The 24,418-nt window shown below is 48.7% G+C and overlaps 1 protein-coding gene across 1 annotated transcript in view; it reads left to right on the top strand.

The window, feature by feature from the left end:
• The window catches only part of SLC6A5 (solute carrier family 6 member 5), a 50,603-nt gene that overhangs the window by 14,333 nt on the left and 11,852 nt on the right, over positions 1–24,418 (top strand). Inside the window, exons 5-12 of the mRNA XM_077761038.1 lie at positions 452–593; positions 3,004–3,136; positions 10,620–10,754; positions 12,495–12,598; positions 15,468–15,592; positions 19,631–19,743; positions 20,462–20,593; positions 21,527–21,626. Coding sequence (XP_077617164.1) covers positions 452–593; positions 3,004–3,136; positions 10,620–10,754; positions 12,495–12,598; positions 15,468–15,592; positions 19,631–19,743; positions 20,462–20,593; positions 21,527–21,626 — 984 coding nt within the window. The remainder of the gene's footprint in view (positions 1–451; positions 594–3,003; positions 3,137–10,619; positions 10,755–12,494; positions 12,599–15,467; positions 15,593–19,630; positions 19,744–20,461; positions 20,594–21,526; positions 21,627–24,418) is intronic.

The raw sequence follows: 24,418 nt of genomic DNA, 5'->3' as shown, positions 1-24,418 counted from the left end.
CTGTTTTCTCTGCACCCCCCCCCAACTCATGGTGTGTGTGTGTGTGTGTGTGCGTGTGTGTGTGTGTGTGTGTGTCTCAAAAATAAAAATAAACATTAGGGGAAAAATGGAGGTAATAACACTTACCCCTAGGCTGTTAATGAGATAACCATGCAAAACATGTAGAAGGGCTCCTAGCATGGCTCCTGCCACGTAGGGAGTGTTCCGTAAGTGACGGGCTGCGCTATCAGCACAGGGCACTGCTGTGGGGACTGGGGGCTCTGGGATGAGTAAAACATAATCCTGGGCTCATCTGCACCTAGCAGACACACCTTTGTTCAGTTAATACTTTCCCGGTTGCTCTCTAATATTTGGCAAATAGTTTTGGCTCTAATTTTGCAGTGGCTAGAGAGAGACTTGTATCATTTCTGGACAGATTTCACTGTGTTTCTGTCCCATCCTCCCTCAACAGATTCCTGTGTCATCAACGACCATCCCAAAATACAGATCAAGAACTCCACTTTCTGCATGACTGCCTATCCCAACTTGACAATGGTTAACTTCACCAGCCAGACCAATAAGACATTTGTCAGTGGAAGTGAAGAGTACTTCAAGTAAGATTTTTTTTTAACCTTCTAAGGGAACCCCGGTGAATTAATGAATTTTCAAGTTGTTGCCCAGAGGTGTGGGCGGCCCAAGGGATGGGTTGTCTCCGTCTGTACCCTCCCTACCTACTCGAGTGATCTGGGAGGAAAGTTTCTTCCCTGGTTAGACTTCTGAGAGCAGATTGTTGTGCATGTTGGTCCCAGAGAGGACTGTGTGCTCTTGGGAACAGAATTGGTATTGCTGTCACTCCTGATGGTGGTGACAGAACACTGCAAAACCTTCAGCCAATGTGAGTGAAGCAGACCTTCAGTAAACTAGGTTTTTTTTTAAATTGTAATTTATTGCCAAATTGGGTAACATACAGTGTTTACAGTGTACATGCTGGGGGTAGATTCCCGTGATTCATCGCTTACATACAACACCCAGTGCTCATCCCGACAAGTGCCCTCCTCGATGCCCAGCACCCATTTTCTCCTCTCCCCTGTCCCCCGCCACCCTCAGTTTGTTCTCTGTATTTAAGAGTCTCTCAGCATTTGCCTCTCTTGTTTATTCATTTTTTTCTTCCATATAAACTTGGGAAGAAAGGCAAATAGTAAGAAAACAAGTCACAAGTTAGTTTAAAGAAGAACTCTCTTTTTAAAAAACAGTTTTCCCTTACTTTTGTACTTTTTACATTCAATTTTTTCACTCTTTGAGGATTGAAGTTCAAGAATACTAGGAAATCCCCAGCCACCACAGGAGGATTTAATAAAGTTAATGGGATCATTTATTAAGGGAGATAAATGACAGAGTTCAATGGAGGGTAAATAAGGAATGTTCTGCAGTTAAGGTTTATGTCCGGATTATAAACTCAAATGTGCCCAGGGGCTTGGCAGGGAGGTTTTGAAATATAAACAAGACGTAAGAGAATGGTGGGGACCGTGGCAAACTGGAGAGCCCGTCTGCCATGAGAGAGGGAGGCGGCTCAGCTCCAGATGACATTGTCTTGTGGAAAGGTGAGCCTGTGGTGCTAGAGCTTCCCTTTTGTAGGAGAAGTTGGAAATAAAATCTGAGTTTTTATGTGTCTCTCCCATTTTAAATGTTAGCACATTCACTCAAATAAAGCACTGGGGCTGGATAAAATCCCTGTGTCAGTGGGACCCTGGTTTGTGCCCTTCACTTAGATAGTAAGAAGTGGTCATTAATATCTCCACCAGCTCTCCTAATTGCCATTAATTCCTAATCCAGGTTTTCTCTCCTCTCTGCACTCAGAGGGCTCATGGTTGTTTCTTGTAGAACAGAAGCAAGAGTTAGACTGACAACTTAATCCCTTTTGAAGATAGTATAGGAGCAGTAAGAGTGGGTCACCCTGATCCCTGGGAAACTGAGTCTGACTTAGTGGTTAGGTGAAATCTAATCCCATAATCCTTGTGATAAACCCATGATCCATATTATAAAATGCCTTGTAAATCTTCTTTTGATGGTCTTTACTTATTCTCTGGGACCAGTCTTTATTTTCAAGAGGATATGTTATCAGGAGCCTTTTGGGAGGTCCCTTGTTAAAGCACAGACTAGTTGACAAGGACCTATGGTGCTATGGTTGTCTGAATGGTTTACCTATCTGGGGAGTGGGGACACGGGGGAGGTCTTTTCATTGCTCGGGAAACATGGTCCCTAAGTTTGGGGAGCCTAGGCCGGTTCCACATGTGGCCACTTTTACTCAACTATTGAGCCCAGGTTACCCCAGGGGTTGAAACTGAAAGAGGCTGGGGCTGTGTCGCCACGGAGCATGGCCATCTCTGTTCGAAAAAGCATGGCCGTGTGCTCCCAGACAGCAACCTGAGTGCATACCTGCAGGCTGCCAGAGGGCCCCGTTGCCAGCTAGGCCAGGAGTGGAGCCACCAGCTTCACGTCCCACTGCAGGTCAGGACGCTCTGGGCTGACATTTCTGTAGTCCCCTAGAGTCTGGATTCTGGCTGGCCCTTTGTTCAGGTCACAGAAAGCTACAGACGCAGCACTTTCATCCAGGGTGCAGGCCTTGAATGTTGCAGAGCTGAAGGGATCCTCTGAATCATGACTCGGTGTCCCCAGGAGGGGGGAGGAGACTGCTTGTGCCAGAACCCCCAATGCCCGTGAACTTGCACTTGTCCTGGGGCAGCTCCCGATGCCATAGAGCTGACTTAGCCTTGTTCAGAGGCTGCCCCGGGGCCATAATGGGCTTCCCAGAATATAATTAGAAACCCAGTAAACCCAACTGGCCTCTGTGCTAATGTATCAGCACATCCCTCACCCTGATCTCATCAGGTCCCTAACCAAGACGGTGGTGAGGGCGGCTGGGGTTTACTCAAGGCTCCTGGCTCTGCTGGGAGATGGAAGCCTGCAGACTGTCACCTCCCTCCCTCCTCCTTCCCCTCCCTGCTCTCTCCTTCCACCTGTTAGGTACTTTGTGCTGAAGATTTCTGCTGGAATTGAATATCCTGGAGAGATCAGGTGGCCACTAGCCTTCTGCCTCTTCCTGGCTTGGGTGATTGTGTATGCGTCCCTGGCAAAAGGAATCAAGACTTCAGGAAAAGTAAGAACTTGTATTTATTTTAAAAGGCCTGGGACCCCCAGGGGTCATTGTGTTGTAGAGCCACAAAAGAGCCCTGGAAAGAGTCAGGAGACGTGGGCATAAATTCAGACTTTGGCCCTGAGTAGCTATGGGACCTTGGGCAAGTGACTTCACTCCTGCCTGTCCAGTGGGATAAATACCATGTTCCTTTCAGGCCTGTTTTAAGGATCAAATGAGACAAATACACACAGAGCTCCTGAGTGATGGTGTGGTTGCTGATGAGTTTCCTTCCTCTCCTGAGGGGGGCTGCCACTTCATTCACCAGATGGGACCTACCTCGCATGATTGAGTCACTGTCCCTCAACTCCGGAATTAGTGCTGCTGGCTTTTTGCTTCTTGGTCTGGCTGCCTGGTCACTTATTGCTTCTGCTGAGAAGCTGGAAAACAATAAAAATTGTGAAGCGGATTCCTTCTCCTCACTCCCACCACCATGTTTTGGTCTCTTCACACCCTTTTTGCGACCCTCAGCCCAACACTCTTCCCCTTCCTGTGCCCAGAGCACTAAATGATGACCGTTCCAACTGTGGGATTTTGGTTGAGCAAATATTTGGCCACTCTTGCTGATTAGTGGCTCAGCCAGCCCTTTGGAGATATTGCTATTCCCACCCCAAGCTCAGTTCCAAGGCCCAGAGGCACAGAGTCCAGGAAACTTCCGACACGCTGGACGTTCTTGTAAGGCACACTCTGTTTTCCCTCATTTTCCTGGTGCTTTAGGAAAAACCCCATTAAACAGTTAACCAGTCACTCAACGACAACCAGTGATACTTAATCATCCTCAGAGTCTATTTGCTTGGGTTAGGCTGAAACCCTATAGGTCTTTAAAGCCCAAGGAATGAGGCTCAGACCAAAGGTTGTGGAGTTGATTTGGTCTGGGTGTCCCAGCCAGGGCTTACTGTGGTTATATCCAAACAACCCACTTTGGAAGGATCAGGCCTCAAGGGAACATGAGTCTTTGTCACCTCCCACCTCCCAGGCAGGCCTCACCGCCCCTCCCCCACACCCACCCAGGCACCCAAACCTGGCACCTGTCAGTACAGAGGTGAGTCTGTCTTCTTCCTGGGTACATGGTCATGTTCACCGTTACTTTCTGCTGCCCTCCCTGTAGTCTGCGACCACAGGGACTTGCACTGTGGACCCCTGCAGGATTGTCAGGATCACCGGAGGTAGTCGGTACACCTCAAATCACATATGGTTGGGGGAGAAGCAGACTGGGGGCAAGGAGACCTAGGTTCTAGTCCTCCAGGGCTTCCCATGGTGTTTGCTGTGTAGGGACATCTCTGCGTGGGCTCTGGCTCAGCTTCTGATTTGCTTTGAGCTTTTATTTGTTTTTCTTCTAAAATGAAAAGCAGACTTCCCTTATCTTAATGATTGCAGAAGTCCTCAGTTTCCCCTTTTCTAGAGTAAAGGCAACCAGGCTGCATAATGTCTAAAACATCTGTCTGGACACTTGCTCGGTGAGCTGACCTCAGGTTTCCTCTCTGACCTCAGTTTCCCCTTCTATAAAGTGAGAGCTGGGATCAGATGACCCCCAAGGACGCTGCCCAGTGATTTAGACTAGACTGTTTTTCTAAGGCAGCAGGAAGATGGGGGAGGTGTTGACATGACCCTCACAACAACGGCCTGTGTGTCCTGAGGTTCTCGAGCTCCTTGCCTTCTGTGGCTTGGAACCAAGCCAAGTAATTGCTTAGCAAGACTGGCCAAGCATTTTTCAAACAAAATCTCACTGGCAGGATTGTCACTTACAACTCCAGATAGAGACAGACAACCTCAACCTGGTCGAAGTGGCCGGGCAGGTCTCTAGCAGACAGGCCTCTAGCAGGATAAGCTAGAACAGGTGACTACAGGAGAGAAGGCGAGAGCTGAGGAGGGGGGACAGTGGCCCTGTTGGTGACCTGGGGAAGGATGGCCTGCTGGCTCTCGCGTCAGATCAATCTGAGTTCAAATCCTGCCTTTATCGCTTTCTCGTTGTGTAACTCTGGACCAACTATTTCACCTGTGGAACCTCAGTTTCTGCATCTGTAAATTGGGGATAACAGTAGTTACCACATAGGACTGTTCTAAGGATTAAGTGAGATCATATACATATAATACCTGATGTCCGGTCAGCTCTTCACTAGCATTAGCTTTTCTCATCATTGTGAATGACTGGTGTATTGAGGGGGCGCTGCACCACTGTGACACCCTGGTGGCTGTGTGGGGAAATAGGAAGAGAAAAGGGAACTCTGTTGAACACCGTGTGCCGGGCGCTGTGCTAACCGCTACACACACATTAGTTCATTCAATCTACACAACAGCAGACTGAATAAATAAGGACATTTATTCCCATTTTATGCATAGAGAAGGTGAGGCGCATCATGGTAGAGTAAATTGCCTGAGGTCACGCAGCTTTTAAGTGGCAGGGGTGGGATTTGAACCTACCTCTGTTTTCCTTTAAAGCCTGGACTCTTCCCACTATACGGCATCCTTTCCCTAGGAGGGGCTATTAGGAAGAGATGGGAATGCAGAATTGTGGAGCCACCCTTTGCACAGAGGGGATAAAAGTCCCCCTGCTGGGAGCCAGGACCCTTGCCCTCCCACCCATCTCCACTGCCATCAGTTGTCATTGCCAGGAGAGCAAGTCACAGAGGCATCTGGGCCTCAGTTTCCACATCTACAGACTCAAGGGTTAGAATGAATATGCTCTAAGGCCCTGTAGCTTTATTAGTCCAGATTTTCTAGGACAGTGTTATAGAATTTAATCCTTGGTGCTAGATTTCACAGGCTTTCTGGAATGGGAATTTTTGAGGAGCCCTGAGCAGGTAAGCTTTTCTTTAGATCTGCTAACTTCTCACTCTGCTTCATTGAGAACAGTTGCCAACTAGGGATCCATGATTTTTTTTTTTTTTTAATGAGGCTTCCACCAGAAATAATGAACCACAATTTATTATCCTGCCCTGGGGTGTGCAGACATTGATCATGGAGCATTGCTTGGAAGCCAAGGTGAATGCTGATGCTCCTCATTATGACAGGCTCCTTTCTGACTAAGATTCCGTGAAGACTGTCATTTCTAAGCAACAGAGATGTCCAGCTGCTCCCACAGCAAGAGGAGCTCAGTTCCTCTTGTTCAGGGCCGTTGCTTCCTAGGAGATCTCAGTTTGCCATTGAGGAGCTTGAGTTCTAGGGGCAGAGGTGACAGCAGCAGCCTGAAGGTTAAATGCAGCCCATCTGACCTTGGGCCCCTCTCTGCCTCAGCGTTATGGCAACAACCCAAAGTAGCCTAATTAGCTAGCACAGGCTGGTGGGACCTTACCTGACCACCTGTTCGGGGCTCCTGCCGTGAGGGGGACGCTGCCAGGTATCTGGCCAGTGGGCTCAGATCAACTAGTCAGTGTCACTCCTGCCAAATATAACTCATTACTGTTGGAGCTTAATTCCTCTGACAATACATCCTGAAAACAAGTGTTTTCTGATGCCCCCCCCACCCTTCCCCCAGCACAAGCTGTGCACGAAGCTTCCATGTACAGCTGACTCATATTTGAGTCAAAATCCCCAGGATTTATAAACCAAACCGTGGGCCTTTTCAGTTCATCAGGATCACCATCTCCAGAGAGAGGGCACCATCCCACACGCCAGGGCCTGGAGCTGGGTGAGGCCAGCAAGTGCCTAGGGCAGCAAAATTTAAGGTGACACTCACTCTCAGGCTCCAGCAAGTGTGGGACTGGCCCCTGAGAGTGAGTGCCTCCCGAAATATTGCACCCTTAGTGCTTCCCTTGCCTCACCCTAGTCCCGGCTCTGCCCCTCCCATTTCTGACCCTGTGGCCTTAATGGACTTAATGGGAAGAACAAAGGCTTTGGAATTACAAAGCTTTAGGTTTGGATCTTGGCTCCAGATGGGAGACCTTAAGTGAGATATTTACCCCCTTGTGAAATACTTAATCTGAGTCTCAGTTTTGTCTTCTGCAAAATGGGACTACTAACAGCCGATTTCTGAGGGAGCTCCAGAAACAGTCACGTCTACACAGTCTCCAGTAGTCAGATGAGAGCAGGTGTCTCGGCTGGGTCAACTGGTGCCAGTCTGGGGGTTTTCTTCTGCCGGCCCCTGCTGCCAGAGTCACCTCTTCTCCCCTGCCTCCCTCTATCCTCACTTCCCACTAGCCCCTGTGGTCAGGAGGTGAAAAGATATTCCTTAGCTGTCACCGGCCCTACCGTCTTGGAGGGGTGAGGATCATCCCTGCACCCAGCATCATCCCATAGCCTGAGATGTCAGCTACCTTTTGGTTGCACGATGGTCTGTGTGTGGGAGGGTTTCACTTCAGGGGAAAGAGAGAGGCGGGCTTGGTGGGGTTGGGAGGAGGTGGGCTGCCCTCCCCCACAGCCCCTCGTAATCATGTTGTTCAGGCAAGGGCAGCAGGAAGACCACAGAGGTCCCTTGATCAGTGGAGGTAGCAGTGCAGAGAAAGGACACCCGTCCCTGGTCTGTAGCCAGAAGGAGAGAGTTGACCTTGACGTTAGGTTGGGTTTAGAGGAAGCAATCTCTCCTCCTGTTTTCTTAACCTGCAGCTTTCAAGCAGTGGCAGCTCTACCCTTTCAGCCGCTGAGGCCAGAATCATTGGGCTCATCCCTGACGACTCTCTCTTCTCACTCCACGTTGAATAGACAGGAAATTCTGTAGCTCTTCCAGCAAAACAATATCTAGTGTCTGAGCATTTCTCCCAGTGGCACTGAAACACCCTGGGTAGAGTCATCAGGGTCCCCAGGACCAGGGGTACAGCCAGCCCAGCCTCCTAGCTGCCAGCCCCGGCATCTACTCTTGCGCCCTGCTGTATACTCGAAGCGATGCTGGTGGAAATGTTAGATCCTATTACCCTCCATCCAAATCCTTGCAGCAGCTCCCCATTTCCCACAGTGAAGTCCCCACGAAGCTCTGCACGATCTGTTCCCACTCCCCACCCCCACCTCTCTGACCTCCTCTCCTACCTGTGCTCCTGCCTGCCACACTGGCCTCCTTGCTGTTACTAGAAGTCAGGAACACTCCCTCCTTAGGGCCTTAACTGCAGCTGCTCCCTCTGTCTAGAATGCTCACTCACATATCCAGTTGGGTCACTCTCACCTCCTTCAGGTCCTGGCTAACTTCTCAATGAAGCCTTCCTTGCACACCCATTTCAATATGGCCATCCTCCCCACCACCCTCCCCACCAGCCTCCCCGGCCCGCCCAGCCCTCCTTCTCTCCTGTTCTACATTCTCTTTTTTCCAGCACACTCACTACCTTCTAACCTGCCACAGATAATATGATTATGGCCACTATTGGCTAGAAGGATCCCAACTAGAATGTAAGCTATTTGAGGCCAGGGGTCTTTGCTGGATTTACTGATCTACCCAAATGCTTAATGAAATGGCCCTAAGCGATATCTTTTTTTTTTTTTTAAGTTTATTTATATTGAGAGAGAGAGAAAACATGAGCAGAGCAGGGACAGAGAGAGAGGGAGAAAGAGAATCCCAGGGAGGTTCTGCGCTGTCAGTGTGGAGCCCCACGTGGGGCTTGAACTCACGAACTGTGAGATCATGACCTGAGTGGAAGTTGGATGCTTAATGGACTGAGCCATTCATGCACCCCAACCCCAAGAGTCATATCTTAATCTCAATCCTAACCTTCCCTCAACCCACCTCTGCAACCCACCTCTGCAAGTCCTGATCCCCTGAAAACCCAGTGCCTCTTGGTCCTGACATTCTGGACTCCCTGCCAGGCCCTGGGGTCTGTGCAGCCAGAGTGTGGTGGTGTCTCTGTTTCTCTCCCAGGGCACAGGTGCTCCAGGTACTCCGGGGGGAGGACCACAGGTGGGAAGGTGGGAATGCGGAGGCCTTGGACTGACAGTGCTTGCCTAGCCGGCTGTACGCACCCACGTAAACATCAGAGAGAGTTTGGGGAGAGCCTCATCCTTGTAAGGTCTTTTGATGTTTTCTGGGGATGCAACTGGCTTGTGAGCAGAGGGTTGTCAGTGTTATTAAATTTAGGACTGGCATAAACCCCAGGTGAGACTGAAGTGGCGCTTCTATTTCCAGTACCACTTTGTGCAGATCATCCCACTGTTCTCCTCCAACAGTCCCATGAAGAATAGGATGACATTATCGCCACTTTGCAGGTGTGGGCGCTGAGACTCAGAGGAGTTAAGTCATTTTCCGAGTGGCCCAGCTCGTAAGTGATGGGGCTGGGATTTGAACTCAGGCTCATAGGAGGAGATCCTGATCCCAAGCTCTTCCTTTACCCAGCTGTTTGACTGGCAAATAAGCCCCATCCAAAACCAAGGTCCCCATGTTCTGCTGCTGTTACTTCTAATGTTTCTGGACTCTGTCCCTCCCTCTTATCCAGAATGCAAGAATACCCTTTGACTGACATCCAAGGCCTCCCGTGGTGTGGTCTCCTCCCAGTGCCCTTGTCACTCTGAGCCCCCACTCTATGCCATCCTAATAGTGAGTCATTGGATCTTTGCCCTCACACGACTGCCTTCCCATTTTCCTCCCCACCCTCCACCTCATCTCACCTCCTGAAGTTGGATCTGGCCTCTAGATCTGGCTCAAGTGTACTCTCCGTGAATCTTCTGGTAAACTCTCAGGTTGAGTACGATGCCTCCCCCAGACTTCCTAGTGTCCCGGGTGAAATGGTGTGGCCCATTGTGCAGATGTTGTCTCTGGGTCATGAGGATCCTCAGTCCCTTCATCCTTATGCTTCTAACACCTGGCACACACCCGGTTCGTAGTAGACCATCAATAACTACTAGTTGAGCTTTACGGCACAGAATGGCCATCCATTATAAATCAGGCTATGCTAGTTAATCCACAAAATGATTTTTTAAAGAAAGGTGTTATTGTGCCCAGTTTACAGATGCAGAAATAGATTCAGAGAGCATATGAGCTTGTTGAAGCTCTCAAGGCTACCCAGTGTTGGACACGGGATTTCATTTGAACCTACATGTTTCTAAGATCATGCTCTTCTCACCTCGCCAGGCTGCCTCACCTAGGGTTGTCTGTATTAACAAGGATGGAACGCTGAAGCTAAAAGATTTGTGTCTAATGGTGGATCTGGGGTCCTCAAGTAGAGGGTGGGGTTGGGGTTAGGGAGGAGGGAGACTCCTAGCCTTCCTCCCTCGGTAGTCCCTCAGGGAGGTGTCCCCTCAGCAGCTGGGTGGGATAAGGTAGCCCCAGTCTCCCGCACTGCAGCTGACTCACCTACAGCCTTAGCTGTCCCCTCACAAGACTTTATTTCTGGTTCCCTCTGATCTTGGGTCCCAATGCCTTCCCTGTGTCCCCAGCCCTGGCAGAGTTTGGGGACAATTACCATGACGTCCTCACGGTCAGGCACTCAGGTCCAGATGACAGGTCACACTTTGCTTCTGTTGATGCCTCTTTGGCACAGACACATCTTGCAGACATGCTCATTCCAGTCACGCTTTCGGATGGTTCTTCCAGGTGGTGTACTTCACGGCCACGTTCCCGTATGTCGTGCTTGTGATCCTCCTCATCCGAGGGGTCACCCTGCCCGGAGCTGGTGCTGGGATTTGGTACTTCATCACACCTAAATGGGAGAAACTCACGGATGCCACGGTGGGCTTATGCTTTCATTCACAACCTGGGGATGAGTCCCACTCTGGGACAGTTTGACAAAAGGGGTCAGGCCTCCTTCCGCAGGGTATCTCGCTGTCTGAGCTTACAAGGTCCTGATAACCTTGGAGCATTCCGCACTCAGGAAATCTTTAATGAGAAGTGGGCAGCTGAGGGTTTTCTGATCCCTGGAGCAGCTCTCCTGCATAACTGTCCCATATCTGGGGTTGAGGTGCAGGCAAAAAGGAAGAATGCAATGCCCGTAATAGCACTGGGACACCTCACACCACTCATCGGGTACTAATTATAGTGTGTCGAGAATGGAGTTTTGCTGGGTGGAAAATAACAGCACTTAGGCAAACCACAGCAATTATAACTTAAAGGGCTCAGACACATTTGCAGACTTCTGGCACGCCCACAGGGAGTCAGCACACACTTGGACTTCCTCTTTGCATATTCTGTACAGGCGTATCGTACTCTCAGATTCCCAATCTGAAAACCTCCAAATGAGGGGGTGATGGTCTCATAAGTGAATTCCTCACCTTTAAAGAAAAATCAGCTTATACACAGTATATTAAGAACACATAGCTTGGACTGGGTTTGACAGCATGTCATGACCCCAGTTAATGACAGTGTGAACAAGAAAAATTTATTTCTCATTTATGCACTCAGGTGGCCCATATACATAGTTAAGCACTGGTTGGGTGGCTTCATAGAGTCCCAAGCTCCTCTGTATCTGTTGTCAGTGACTCGCTTCTATATAGTGGCCAGGACCCCTGACACCATATCAGCATTCCAGGCAGCACAAAGGGGGTGAGGAAAGTGGTGGAAATAGGTTCCGTCCCTCTCTTAAAGTAAATGAGAAACCCCAAAGTTCCACATTACACTTGTTTTTCACATCATTGGTCAGACACTAAATCATAGGATAATCTTCCCGTAGCTGCATTTCCCCTTGACGCTGGGAGGTGGTCCTTTCAGGGGACAGATGGCTGTCTTCACATAAAACCACAGCTCTGTTACTCAGGAGTGTGGGAGAGTGGATGCTGGGGTAGGTGCAGACTTGCCAGCACACACTTGAACTTTCTCTTTGCCTATTATAAGCACAATTTAAAAACTGGATTTAATTTATAAAAATGATGGGAGGTCTATATATAAATCATAGGAACTTCTAGATCTAACTCCTGAGTGGCCATGTGGAGTTTTATGGGGACAATAAAGAGCAATCACCAAGAGAACCAAGAGGCGTTGGCAGCCAAGTTCAAGGAGGATGTGGCACTATATAATCCATTGTGCTGAGGCACAAATGGTTTTACTAAGGCGAGGAGCTGCAGAACTTCAGAGTTTGAACAGCAGCTTTAATCTGTAAGGTTGTCTGTTTAAGAAGGTATTTATTTGGTACCCATGATTACATCTTGCTGTTCCAGTTGTTTTTTGAGTATGTATGGAGCTAGAGAGAGGGCTCTCCCTTTTGGTTCAGTTCTACGTGGCGGGATGGACAAGCATGACCTGTATGTGTAGTTTGGATTCCTCCCCTTCGATTAGAATGGAGGTATAACCCCCCAGGGAATTTACTGCCCTTTCTTGGCTTCCAGCACAAACGATGTATGTTTCTCATTTGCATTGATGCTAACATCATCTTTTTCCTGAGTGCCTTTCCCCCGGGGAGAGGATGTGGCACTGACATGGGGAGACTCCCCTCTGCTCCTCCACTGACCTTGGATCTTCTCCCCCTTTGCCTCCCAGGTATGGAAGGATGCTGCCACTCAGATTTTCTTCTCTTTGTCTGCCGCATGGGGAGGCCTGATCACTCTCTCTTCGTACAACAAGTTCCACAACAACTGCTACAGGTAAGTGGAGGCACTCCATGTCCCCCAAGGTGGCTGCTGAGGGGGAATAAGGTCTGGGGACAAATCAATGGACTGAGTCATCAGACACTGAAGGCCACACCAGGCCCTCACAGCCCTCACGTGTAACCTGAGGTAGAGCCAGAGGGTTGGCTCTGGCTCAGATGGAACCCACCAAGACCTAGCTGCCAGCTTCTGGTGGCCCGGACCCCAACTTGCAGTGCCGCCTCTGACACATGGGCTCACTGGCCTGTTATGCGACGGGGCTGAGCCTCCCCAGAGGTTACTGTGCAGCTGGCTGTGTCCTGGAGTAGTCATCTGTGAGCTGTCTAGTCTATGGATACTGTTCTCTGATAGTTCCTGATGCAGTACGGTCACTGTCACTTGGCAAATACATTTCCAGAGACCCCAGTAAGAAAGGCAGTAAGGTACAGCAGAAGGAGAACTGTGTTGATGAATATATTAAGTCATGGAAATGTTAGGAGATGTGGTGGGCATCTTTTCACAATGTATATGTGCATCGAATCATCAGGTTGTGCACGTTGAATATATCACAGATTGTCTTTGTCAGTTATACCTCAGTGAAGCTGGAAAAACAATGCAAGATTTGAGTCTCCTTCCACTCTATTAATCAGAGTGTTTGAAGGTGGGGCATGCTCAGGAATCTGCATATCCAGAGGAGATTCTGATACATAGTGACTCTGAAAACATTGGGACGGTGTGATGTCAGGGAAGCCCAAAGATCTCCACCTGGGAAAGCCCGGAGAGCTCCTGGTGGAGGTGACATCCAAAAGTTAAATACACCTATGATGAGTAATAAGAAAATACTGTCTGTTCTCTTGACAAGCTGATTTAAAATAGAAAGAAAGGAAGAGAGGAAGGGAGAGAGAGAGGAAAGAAGGCAGGAAGAAAGGAGAGAGGGAGGGAGGGAAGGAAGGGAGGAAGGGAGGGAGGGAGGGAGGGAGGAAGCCAGCCCCAGTGTCAGATGGACTTGGATTTGAATTGTGACTTCACTATTCACGAACACTTGAGACATGGACAAGTTACCTCACATCTCTGAGCCTCATTTCTCTCATCTATAAAATGCAGATTATAGTATTTTGTGGAGAGGTAAGAGATGATGTACGCAAAGTTCGTAGAGTGATATTTCACACATAGTAAGTACTGAATAAATGGCAGCTGCCATTATTATTATTATTATTATTATTATTATTTTCTAATAATGCGTGAGAGATTTTGTGAACGAAGAGGAAAAGATTATAGTTAAACTGTAACCTCAGATGGCTGGGATGGCTTCATGGAGGTGAGATCTCCACTGAGCCAAATTTCAGCAGGTGCAGGGGAGGTGGGAGTATATTTCAGGTGGCAGGAACAGCTGGAGGTAGGACTCAGCCCGGAAGTGCTGGAGATGTGAGGTAGGAGCAGGTCTGTGGGACTGGAACAGAAGGTGTGTACGCATGAGGCTAGAAGGAGACGGGCCTGAGGCGGGCTGAGGCCAGGCTGGAGACAGCCTTTGTATTAGCTTGCTAGGGCTGCCGTAACAAGTACCGCAGAGTGCACGGCCTGAACAACAGAGATTGTCTCACAGTGCTGGAGACTAGAAGTTCAAGATCGAGGTGTTGGCAGGGTTGATTTCTTCTGAGGCCTCTCTCTTGGGCCTGTAGATGGCCTTCTTCTCCCTCCGGGTGTGCATCTGTGTCCTAATCTCTTCCTCGTTAGGGTGTCAGTCACTTTGATTAGGTCTCACCCTAATAACCCCTTTGTAACTGAATTCCCCATATGAAGACCCTGCCTCCAAATACAGTCACATTCTGAGGAGCTGGGGTGTTAGAACTTCATGAATTTGGGGCACACAATTCAGCCCATAACAGCTGGAATACCAGCTAAGGTGTGCGAACTTCTTTGGTCACGGCTGCTCATGAACGTACCACCCAAGAATCGGTCTGAACACTGTCCAAGGGGGACCGTGGCTGTGTGCTTTGGTAGAAAGGAGGCCCGGTGGTATGGCAGAAAGAACACAGGGCTGAGGCAGCAGGTCTGGATTCAAATCCTGACCCACCATTAATTAGCCCACTTCCTTCCCCTGCGCCTCAGTTTCCTCCTCAGTAAACTAAGGGGCCACACAAGGTGGGCTGTTTACTGAGCACTTGCTCCGTGCCGGGCTCTGTGCTGTGCAGAGCAACACATGGTTCTGTCCTCACAACCACCTGTGAGAAAGCTGGGGTCACTGCCACCATTTAAAATCACGGAAGAAGGAAGTGATTTACCCAAGGTCATATGACCAACAGGGGAGAGAAGCAGGATTTGAATTGTCTCTGAGGCTCCATCTAGCTTGACCTCTCTGTTGGGTCTTTCCAGGTTGGCTGGACAGGCAGGCTGGGAAACTGCAGCCACGGTGCCAGTAGAGGGCGCCGGGGTGAAGGCAGAGGGCTGGCCCCTCACAGGCCTCAGCCCCTGGGCTTTTGTGTGCCCACCCCAAGCTGTCCTCAAACCCTGGTGGCATTTCATGGTCCCACTGCCTTCTCTTCTCTCATATATGGTTCCTGTCCTGGAGTCCTTGAAAGGCTCCATCCCCTCTGCTTCTGCTCTGATGGACAGTCTTGCCTCTGCTACTTTGATGAGGGGAATCCTGGTTCTAGAGCATGTAGAACCAGAGTCCTGACCCAGAGGCCCGACAATAAGGCAGTTAGGAGAAATCTTTGGTCAAGACCGGCCTCTCGCTTCCAGCCCACAGTGACACCATGTTTAGAAATGGGCACGTACGCACATACGCATGAACATACAAACGCAGGGGCACACATTTGTGTGTCCTTTCCCCTGTCCCTTCCTACTTACAAAGCACACCTAATGTCAAACTCCTGTCTCTCCCCAGGGACACTCTAATTGTAACCTGCACCAACAGTGCCACCAGCATCTTTGCCGGGTTTGTCATCTTCTCGGTTATCGGCTTCATGGCCAATGAACGCAAGGTCAACATTGAGAACGTGGCGGACCAAGGTACGGTGCAGTTCTCACCCCGCACGCAGGACAGGCTCCAGGCTCACCTCGGAGCTCCTGACCTCTGCTCCCCTGGGAACCTGGCCTTCTGGAATAGGAGGGATGGTGGCACAGCCCAGCACCGCCTTGCTGAGAGACTCCGACAGGCTTGGGTAGGAAGCTCGCGCAGGGTTAGAGCTGGCCAGTTCCTAACCAGAGGGGTTGGTATAGAAGCCCCGTTCCTGCTTCCTCTCCTCTCTTTTGTTCTCCCTTTCCTCTCTTAATGCAGCTCCAGCCTGCAAAAGATCTAGACCTGTTATACCTGTCAGGGGCAGGGGAAGGATTCTTTAGGCCGCCTAGCGCCCTGGAGCTGGTGTGGACACAGCCCGCTGCATGATGGCATCCCTCGCAGAGGGCTCTGTAGACACCGAGTGCTGGTGCCTACCCCGAGCCCTGACTCCAGAGCAGCTTTTCCTGACAAAGCATTTTCTGTTTGTTAGGTCAGGTGCGCTCTCAGGGCCTTCTGCTTAGTTAGCAATGCAGACCAGCAATTTTTTTCTTTTTTTTTTTCCAGTGAGTGGAAAGGTTGGATGGAGGTGCTGGGAGGGACGTAGAAAAAGTGTTTACTTTCTATCCAAGTGATCCCTATATTAATGGGTAACATTTACATGGTACTTTTGAATTTACAGAGAGTTTTCATTTTCATCTCACTTAATCTGTATTTCTAGCACAGCATTTTTGTAGACAGTGTTGAATATTTTTATTTACCTCTTTATTTCCTCCCAGCCTTACTCCACAAAGGATTCCGTGACTAAGGGATTTCACTGTGACTATTGCCTGTCATTACGATCATTCTCTAATCAGATGTTTGTAAGATGCCTTGGTGTCGGAACGGCGCTGGGGACTGTGGGGACATGACCATCCAGAGTGTGTCCCCGTGAGCAGCTTCTCTGCACGGTTGGCTTCCTTCAAGGAGCTCACTGTGTTTCTCAGATATTGGCTCCGATATGGGCACATGAGGGAACTAAGCCCTAGAAATGTCACCTTCTCTTCGGGCTGCAGGCTCTCTGCTGATTCCCCAAGGATAATTAATTAGGGCGTCAGTGGTGCTGCTGGTGCACAGTGGGCCTCAAAGAGTTAAAGAGCTGGCATACTCCAGGGGGCTAATTACCTCTCCTAGGGGAGAATGTTAACCTCCCCTCCCCCCCCCCCAAGGATGTTTGATTCTTCCGCACTGCACTGTGCACTGCGTCAAGTTACAGTTGCAGAGTGAATGCCCTTTCCCAGTTGAGAAAGCTTAACTCCCTAGGGAGGGGAAAGAGGGCCTTGTCCCAGGGAGCCTGTGATCCCAGCGGTCCTCATTTCCTCCCAGCAGAGGGGCTGGAGCAGGGAGGTCCTGCCCCACTTCCCAGCAGATCTGAAGTGTCTGTGATGTTTGTGACATTCCTGAGCTCATCATGAGCCAGTGGCCATGTTGCAGGGTTATGATTACTGAGCTGTGGGGCCACGTTAGTGAGCTCTTCTGAGCTCTTTCCTTACCCAGGAAAAGGCTTTGGAGGCACACGTCGCTAAAACCCAACGGATTTTTGGTTTTTCCTTTACAAAGAAAGACTAAGACGATTGCCTGTGTTTCTCTCTGAAAACGTCCCCTTTTCCAGATTCTTTTCCGCTTCTTCTGATTTAAACGGGGAGAAGAGCACTTCTTACGGGTTCTAATGTGCTAATCTCTCATTGTCACTGGCACAGGGACACGGTGGGCACCTCATTCCCCATGAGGGACAGGACAGGGCTCACGAGGCCTCCAGTCAGCCCCCAGGGCAGCTATCCCTTCATCTGGGTTTGTGGGCATTCTTAACTGTGATTGGCAGGCCATCTGAGTTTCTCAGGGATGAGGGAGGCTCTGCAGAATCATGGACAGGCATCTGGGGTCGGGCCTGCAGTCAATGCCAGCCCCGCCCCCTCCTAGCTGGGCCACCTTGGCACGCAGACATTAGGTACATTTTTGCTGACCCAATATTAGTAACCATGTTTGCTCTTTAGTCCACAAGGGAAATGGAGTGTGCCCTCCAGCCCTTGAGCTATACTGCCCCCCAGTGGGAGAGGAGAGGAACAGAACTCCGCCTCTGTGGGACATAAGGGCCTCATTGGGGAAAACTCTGCGGGGGCTCAGTCAATCCATTTTTCTTGGGGGGGGGGGAACCCTGAACTCTACAAAGTAATATTAAAATGTATTTTAAAAATCCACTTCCCAGCCACCTTAGATAAACCAAGTTTGCTGAAAGCGGTTCCTTCACCTGTGTACTTTAGGGAGACAGATGTAATTGAAGCAGGCCAAATATTTTGAAATCATTTCCTGCCCTCTGAAAAAGCAGTACAGCCCAAAGGGCCAAATCCTGTTAAAGCAATCAACCGGGTCCTCTCATTGTGGCCGTTTCAAGAGCTTGTTGTCTGCTTTATGGGCCCGACTGTCGCCAGAGCACTGAACTGGATTCCTTAGTGCTCTGCATTTGAGACCTATTTTGAACTGTAGTTTAATACAGACTTTTATGGTTCACATAGGGAGTCTTCAGAGGCTGTTTCTGCCGTCTGTTCAATAAATGCATGATGCGGGGGTATCTTAGGCATTCAAGGCTTTATCTTTTAAATACCCCAAGGCCCTCGGCAACATTAGGAACTAACAACCTGATAAATTCCAGTTTAAAAAAGCGCTGTTAGGCTTCAGTTATAAAAACTCCAGGTGCTGCAATATCTAGTTTCCAAACGTGCGCTGGCTGCGGATTAACCTGGCATTCGCTTGTCTCTGCCCATTATCATTTAGTGTTCTATTTACAAGTAAATCTGTAATGGCTGGGTCTTTAGCAATCGTGGGTCATAGTAATCTGCCCAGCGAGGCTGTGAGGCAGGTAGGAATGTCTGGCAGGCTTTGTGAGAGCAGAGAAATGACGGCTCAGACATCCTCTGCCAACACCACGTGTTGTATTTGTAGAAAACCTAGAATCAGAACTTCTGATTTGCAAGTTCATTGTCCATTCATGATCAAAGTGAATATTCTGTGAGTTCTGATGATGTGCGAGCATTGGTCCCAGTGCTCTGCCTGTGCTGTCTCATTTGTTCCTCGTAAACGCCCCGCGAGGTATTTTTGTTATTCCCATTTTACAGATGGGCAAAATTAAGGCTTATAGAAATGAAAAGACTTGTCTACGGTTGCATAGCTGGTAAGTCCTGGAGTCTGAATTTGGACCTGGATCTGTCAGACCATTAAGAGTCCAATCTCTCTTAACCTTTACACTGTGCCTCGCAGCCCCCTCTCCCCAACTAGTTACCTATGGATTGATGTAGCCCTATCTTTACCAAGCCTTTGAAGGCAAGATAATAAAAACAGTAGATGGATTCATGATTTATGCAAAAGTCTTCTCCTGGAGGAGTGACTACGAGGAAAGACAGTGAAAGGGAGGAAAGGATGGCATTCTGGCCATGGTCTGACCTAGAGCTGGGTTTCTCAGCCTCAGCATTATTGACATTTGGGTTGGAGAATTCTTTGTTGTGGGGACTGCCCTGTGCATTGAGGGATATTTAGCTGCATACCTGGCCTCTGCCCTCTAGACGTCAGTAATCATCCCCCACCCCAGTAGTGAGAGTCAAAAATGTCTCCAGATATTGCCAGATGTCCCCTGGGTCAGGGCTGGGGGCCTAACCTCACCCTCGGTTCTGAATCACTGTTCTACAGGGTAATTATTATATATGCTCCCCCAACTCATCGACACAAAGATGGGGGTTTTGTGGTATATGTGTGGGATACAGTCTGGCCTTGAAGTCTGAGTTTCTACTTAGGCACTGTTTTTTGTCTTACCTCTGAGTTGGCTGAGGTGTGGACCTGATTCCCATAGTCCTTCCCTTCAAGGAGCTTGAAGTCTAACTGGGGAAATGGAAGGAGATGAGTAAAAATAACAGCCAATGGAAGCAGCATATAATATGTCTGTGGAGAGGCCCCTGTGGGCTTCCAGGAAGAGGGCGTCTGGAGCTGGGCCTGTCTGCAATCATCTGTCTTGTTCCTTTCAGGGCCAGGCATCGCATTTGTGGTTTATCCAGAAGCCTTAACCAGGCTGCCCCTCTCTCCGTTCTGGGCCATCATCTTTTTCCTGATGCTCCTGACTCTTGGACTTGACACTATGGTGAGCCCCCTAAGCCTGCCCGAGGCTCTTCCTGAAGACCCACTTGCCTGCTTCCTCCAAGCAGCCTGTGGCCAGGCTGGGCTTGGTGGTCTCTGAATGTTTCCCTGAGCAATGTAGGATGGCGAGGTACCTGTCCAGGGCTCAGGATAACTGTGTTCGTGGGTGACTTATGGGGTCGTGCAAAGAAGCCATCGCCCCTCCTTCCCTCCACTCTCCATGCAAGTTTTAGCCTGTGTACTTTCTCATCTGGTGTCATTTTGCCAATGCAAATTCTGTGGGTCTGGATAAGGCGGAATAGTATGAGGTCGATTTCAGAGAGATTGCTGTGGGGCTGAGACTTGTCCCAAGATTTGCCACAAATCTTGCTGACAGGTGCTCAGACTTTAGTGGCTGGTGCAAAGAGGGGTTTTCCTCAAGTTGAAGATCAAATTGTAGGTAAAGTGGAGGAAAGGAATTTACAACTCATGAATATAAAGTGAAGCTTCTTGTGTCCTGATGGATGAGTGTGTGCAGTCTCTGGGGGCTGGATATGCAGTTCCTAGAGCTCATACCCTGTTGGATTCCCCTTGCTGACCTTGTGGGTTGGACCCCAACAGAGCCCTTTAGACCCATCAGGAGAATGCAAACTTCATGCAAATCGTGGGAAAGACGAACGACCTTGGGAACCTTTCGGGTTGGGTGGTTTGTCTCAGATGCCCCTCTCCTGCCACTGTTCCAGTTTGCCACCATCGAGACGATCGTGACCTCTATCTCGGATGAGTTCCCCAAATACCTGCGCACACACAAGCCGGTCTTCACTCTGGGCTGCTGCATTTGTTTCTTCATCATGGGCTTCCCGATGATCACTCAGGTGAGCTGCCTGCCGGCCACAGGCTTGGGGTGGGGCACGTGGGGGCCCGATGACTATCTGCTCTCAGACTCAGAGCAGTAGCCAAGTTACTGCCATTCCGGTGTAGACAGCACCTGGTCATGAGCGATTCTGACTGCAGATAAAAACATGTCACCTTGGCTACTAGTGTTACTTGTAGCATCTTCATAATTGAGATGTAGCTTTCCTGAGCCAACAAGGCAGGTGTGTCCTACTTTAGGAAAATAGACTACAGGAAAATCCAAATTTACTGACCAGAGAAATTCCCAGTTGGTTACTCATTATACATGGGAGTCGAACAGCTATTGAATTCCTTCTAGTCCTACATGTTAGGTCACTCAGCATATATATTGCTTTTGCTCTCTGTGTGACCTTGAGCAAGTCACCACTTTGGGCCTTAGTTTCTTCATCTGTAAAATGATGAATTGGAATAAGCTGGTCTCTAAGTCTCACCTATCATGAACAGAATAAAGAATGAGATAAAGTTGCAAGGGGATGTGTGACAAGTGCCCAATGACACTTAAAGGTCACATGAAGGTCAGTCAAGTGCAGATTTATGGGTAGAGATGTCTATTGCTTAAGGCAAAAATGAAGCCATCTGCCTGCTTTCACATATACATTTCAGATGTTGACCTTAGCCTTTTAAAAGTGAGATGTTAGATCCCGTTTCTGTGCTTATTTTATTGACTGGCTCAGAGTCTCTGGAGGAATTACTTTGCAAACATGGAAAGCCGCCCCCCCCTCCCCCCCAGCCTGCATGCTGGACTGGGATTAGGTTACCGCTGGGGAGGGGAGGGGAGAGCCTTTGACTCCTGCTTGTACCAACTCTCCCCACGATGAATGGATTGGCTGTTCACAGTGGGAAGAGCCAAGATCCAGGCCCACTGGTGTTGATCGTTTTCTTTTACCTACCAGGGTGGAATTTACATGTTTCAGCTTGTGGACACGTATGCCGCGTCCTATGCCCTCGTCATCATTGCCATTTTTGAGCTTGTGGGGATCTCCTACGTGTACGGTAAGGGGGCCACGATGTTGGCTACCGAAGGAGGACTTAGTGTCATAAGGCACCCATGGCAAGTGGGTTTTCCATATTTAATCAGATAATGACAGGGTTTAATTGTGGCTCTTTAGGAAACATAAGAAGGCTGCACCTTTATTTCCAAACTGGCCTCGGGTCCACTGTGATCCAAATTTAACTGAGAAACACAAGGTGGCTGGTGGTGAAACTCAGAAATCCCTCTTTGTTTCAAAAATTCCTAAGACTATACCTTTGGGTATCTGATCAGTTAGGATCCATGGATGTGGCCAGATTAGGGAGGAGGAAAGCTACTTTGTGCTATGAAATTATTCCCTGGTCTTGCAGTCGTCATGTAGCTTGAGGCGAAGAGTGGCTTCAAGGCTGGCCCTCAGATAGTATAAGGAGAAAAGAGACCACCAGACGCACAGATCCTTAGGAAACTTTATCAACATAATGGAAGTCTGTGATGCAAGAACTCAATCCCAGCTTTTCCCAGGAAGAAACTTTCAGTTTCCTTACAGTTTAGTCTGTCCTATTATCACCATGGTAGCCTGCATCCCATAATTAGTGGGGGTATTATCAAGAACAATAGGAAGGTAGGGCAGCAGATGCCTTGTGTGGAAGTACTTGTGTTTGGTGGGGGGGGTTCTCACCAGGTGATCTCCTGGACCCTGTGTGTTCACTGCTAGCCACATAAGTAAACCCTACTGGGTTCAAGGCACTAATGACTTCTTTGTGCCTGGAAGTCTCAGAACCATCCACAGACTAAGGACTCCCTAAGATTGATAAGTCTCCAGAAGGAGGAACTTGAAAAATGCCAGGTTAGCCTATTTGTATATTAAAACCAAAAAGACATAGCAACATGCTCTGAACTAAAAAGAAATGCAGGGTATCACTTGGAACACATGATATACATAAAGGACAAATGTCTGGAGGAAGAGGGTGAGGCCAGACAGCTCTGCGGAACTCCCCCTTTTAATTAAAGTTGGGAGCTCAGCAAAGTTCGCTATACTGCCAGGTATCTCTCCTTGGTAGGAGCATCTTGCTTTTAACGTTATTATTAACATCCTGCCCAACAGGTTCTCAACAGCTTCTTGCTCTCCTGAAAGCTTTATTAAAATGGAGGGGTGGTGGTGGTGGTGATGATTAAGATGTGAAAAGGAAACCTCTTGGGTGTAAAACTTGGGTGCCCCAGAAACAGGAAGATACTATAGTCATTTGGGTGTTGGTGGAAGGGACATTTGTCTCAGTCTGGAAATCACATCCCCATTGCAGGGAGAGTTTAGTGTCTGCTGGCCAGAGAAACAGGGCCAGCACTTTGGGCTGAAAAGACAGCCTGGAGTCGGTGATGAAGGCTGATTGAGGGCCTGCTGTCGAGTCAGGGTGAAGCATCAGAGAACCTTCTACCTCAGCAGACACTGGCAGGAACCCAGTCAATCTGCCACAGTGAATCTTAGCTCTCTGCCCAGACACCAAAGGCAAGAAGAGGCCAGCGCAGCCCCCTTTCGGAGACTCGGCTCCTCCTAGTGGTCTGCTGGCAGAGGCAGGATGGCACTGAATACGCAACCTTGGACCAAGTGTAGATAGCTGTCTCGACCTCCTCCCCTCCCTGTGTCCTTGCTGCCGACTGCCACAAAAGGCACACTTGTACAATTCAATTTATAAAATAGGGCTGTCCAGTGTGGATTACATACATCATTAAAATAGAGGCCTTTAAAATTTTCTGTATTTAGGGTGAAATTGTGCCTCCTTACGTTATAAATCTGATAGTAGATTTCTTGGTTCTGAAGGAAAAATAAACCCTGAGTGCTTTAGTCCCTGGGCTGTGCTAATTTTCTGGGACCATCGAGAAAATTGTCTGGACTCTGAGAGAGCTGATGCTCAGCAACCTCCAGAACCAGGCTAACTCTGTGCTGAGCTCAGGGTGAGCACAGGAAGTGGGTATGAAACTCTGATTTGGACCTGGATAGAATTTTTAAAAAATTTTTTCTAATGTTTTTATTTTATTTTTGGGAGAGAGAGCAGAGCGTAAGTGGGGGAAAGGCAGAGAGAGAGGGAGACACAGAATCCAAATTAGACTCCAGGCTCCGAGCTGTCAACACAGAGCCTGATGAGGAGCTCAAATACAAGAACTGTGAGATCATGATCTGAACTGAAGTCAGATGATTAGCCGACTGAGCCACCCAGGTGCCCCATGGACCTGGATAGAATTTTAAGATTTTTTTTTTAGTTTATTTATTTATTTTCAGAGAAACAGACAGTGTGAGTTGGGGACAGAGGGAGAGGGAGGCATGGAATCCCAAGCACTGTCAGCACAGAGTCTGATGCTGGGCTCGAACTCATTAAATCATGAGATCATGACTAAGGCTGAAACCAAGAGTCAGATGATTAACTGACTGAGCCACCCAGGTGTTCCAGACCTGGATAGAATTTTAAGAAGTGAACCTTAGAAGAAAGGGAAAACCTGCATATGTATATAATTTATACTCCAGAAGGTGGTACGTTTTTTACTGAGATGCTGAGGCCCAGACTAATACTAATGCAAAGTTAGTTTTAGGCCATTGAACACAGATCTGTGAAGAATGAAAATGAACCTGACTGATGTGAAGATCTCCCTTCCTGGCTGCAGAATTTATAAAAAAAAAAAAAATAAGCAAGTGAATGGCAAAGATGTGTTTTCTTTTTGGTTCTAATAGTCTCTGGACTAAAAATTCCAGAAGTCATTTGAATACTTAAAATATGGTGGGTGTAGTTTGTAAGTTTTATCCTTGGATTGGATAGCTGATTCA

Source organism: Crocuta crocuta, unplaced genomic scaffold (genome assembly GCF_008692635.1).
Source record: "Crocuta crocuta isolate KB4526 unplaced genomic scaffold, BGI_CrCroc_1.0 scaffold233, whole genome shotgun sequence".
Taxonomy (NCBI): Eukaryota; Metazoa; Chordata; class Mammalia; order Carnivora; family Hyaenidae; genus Crocuta; species Crocuta crocuta.
Note: the sequence above shows the minus strand (reverse complement) of the source record. Positions and strands in the feature narration are given on the sequence as shown.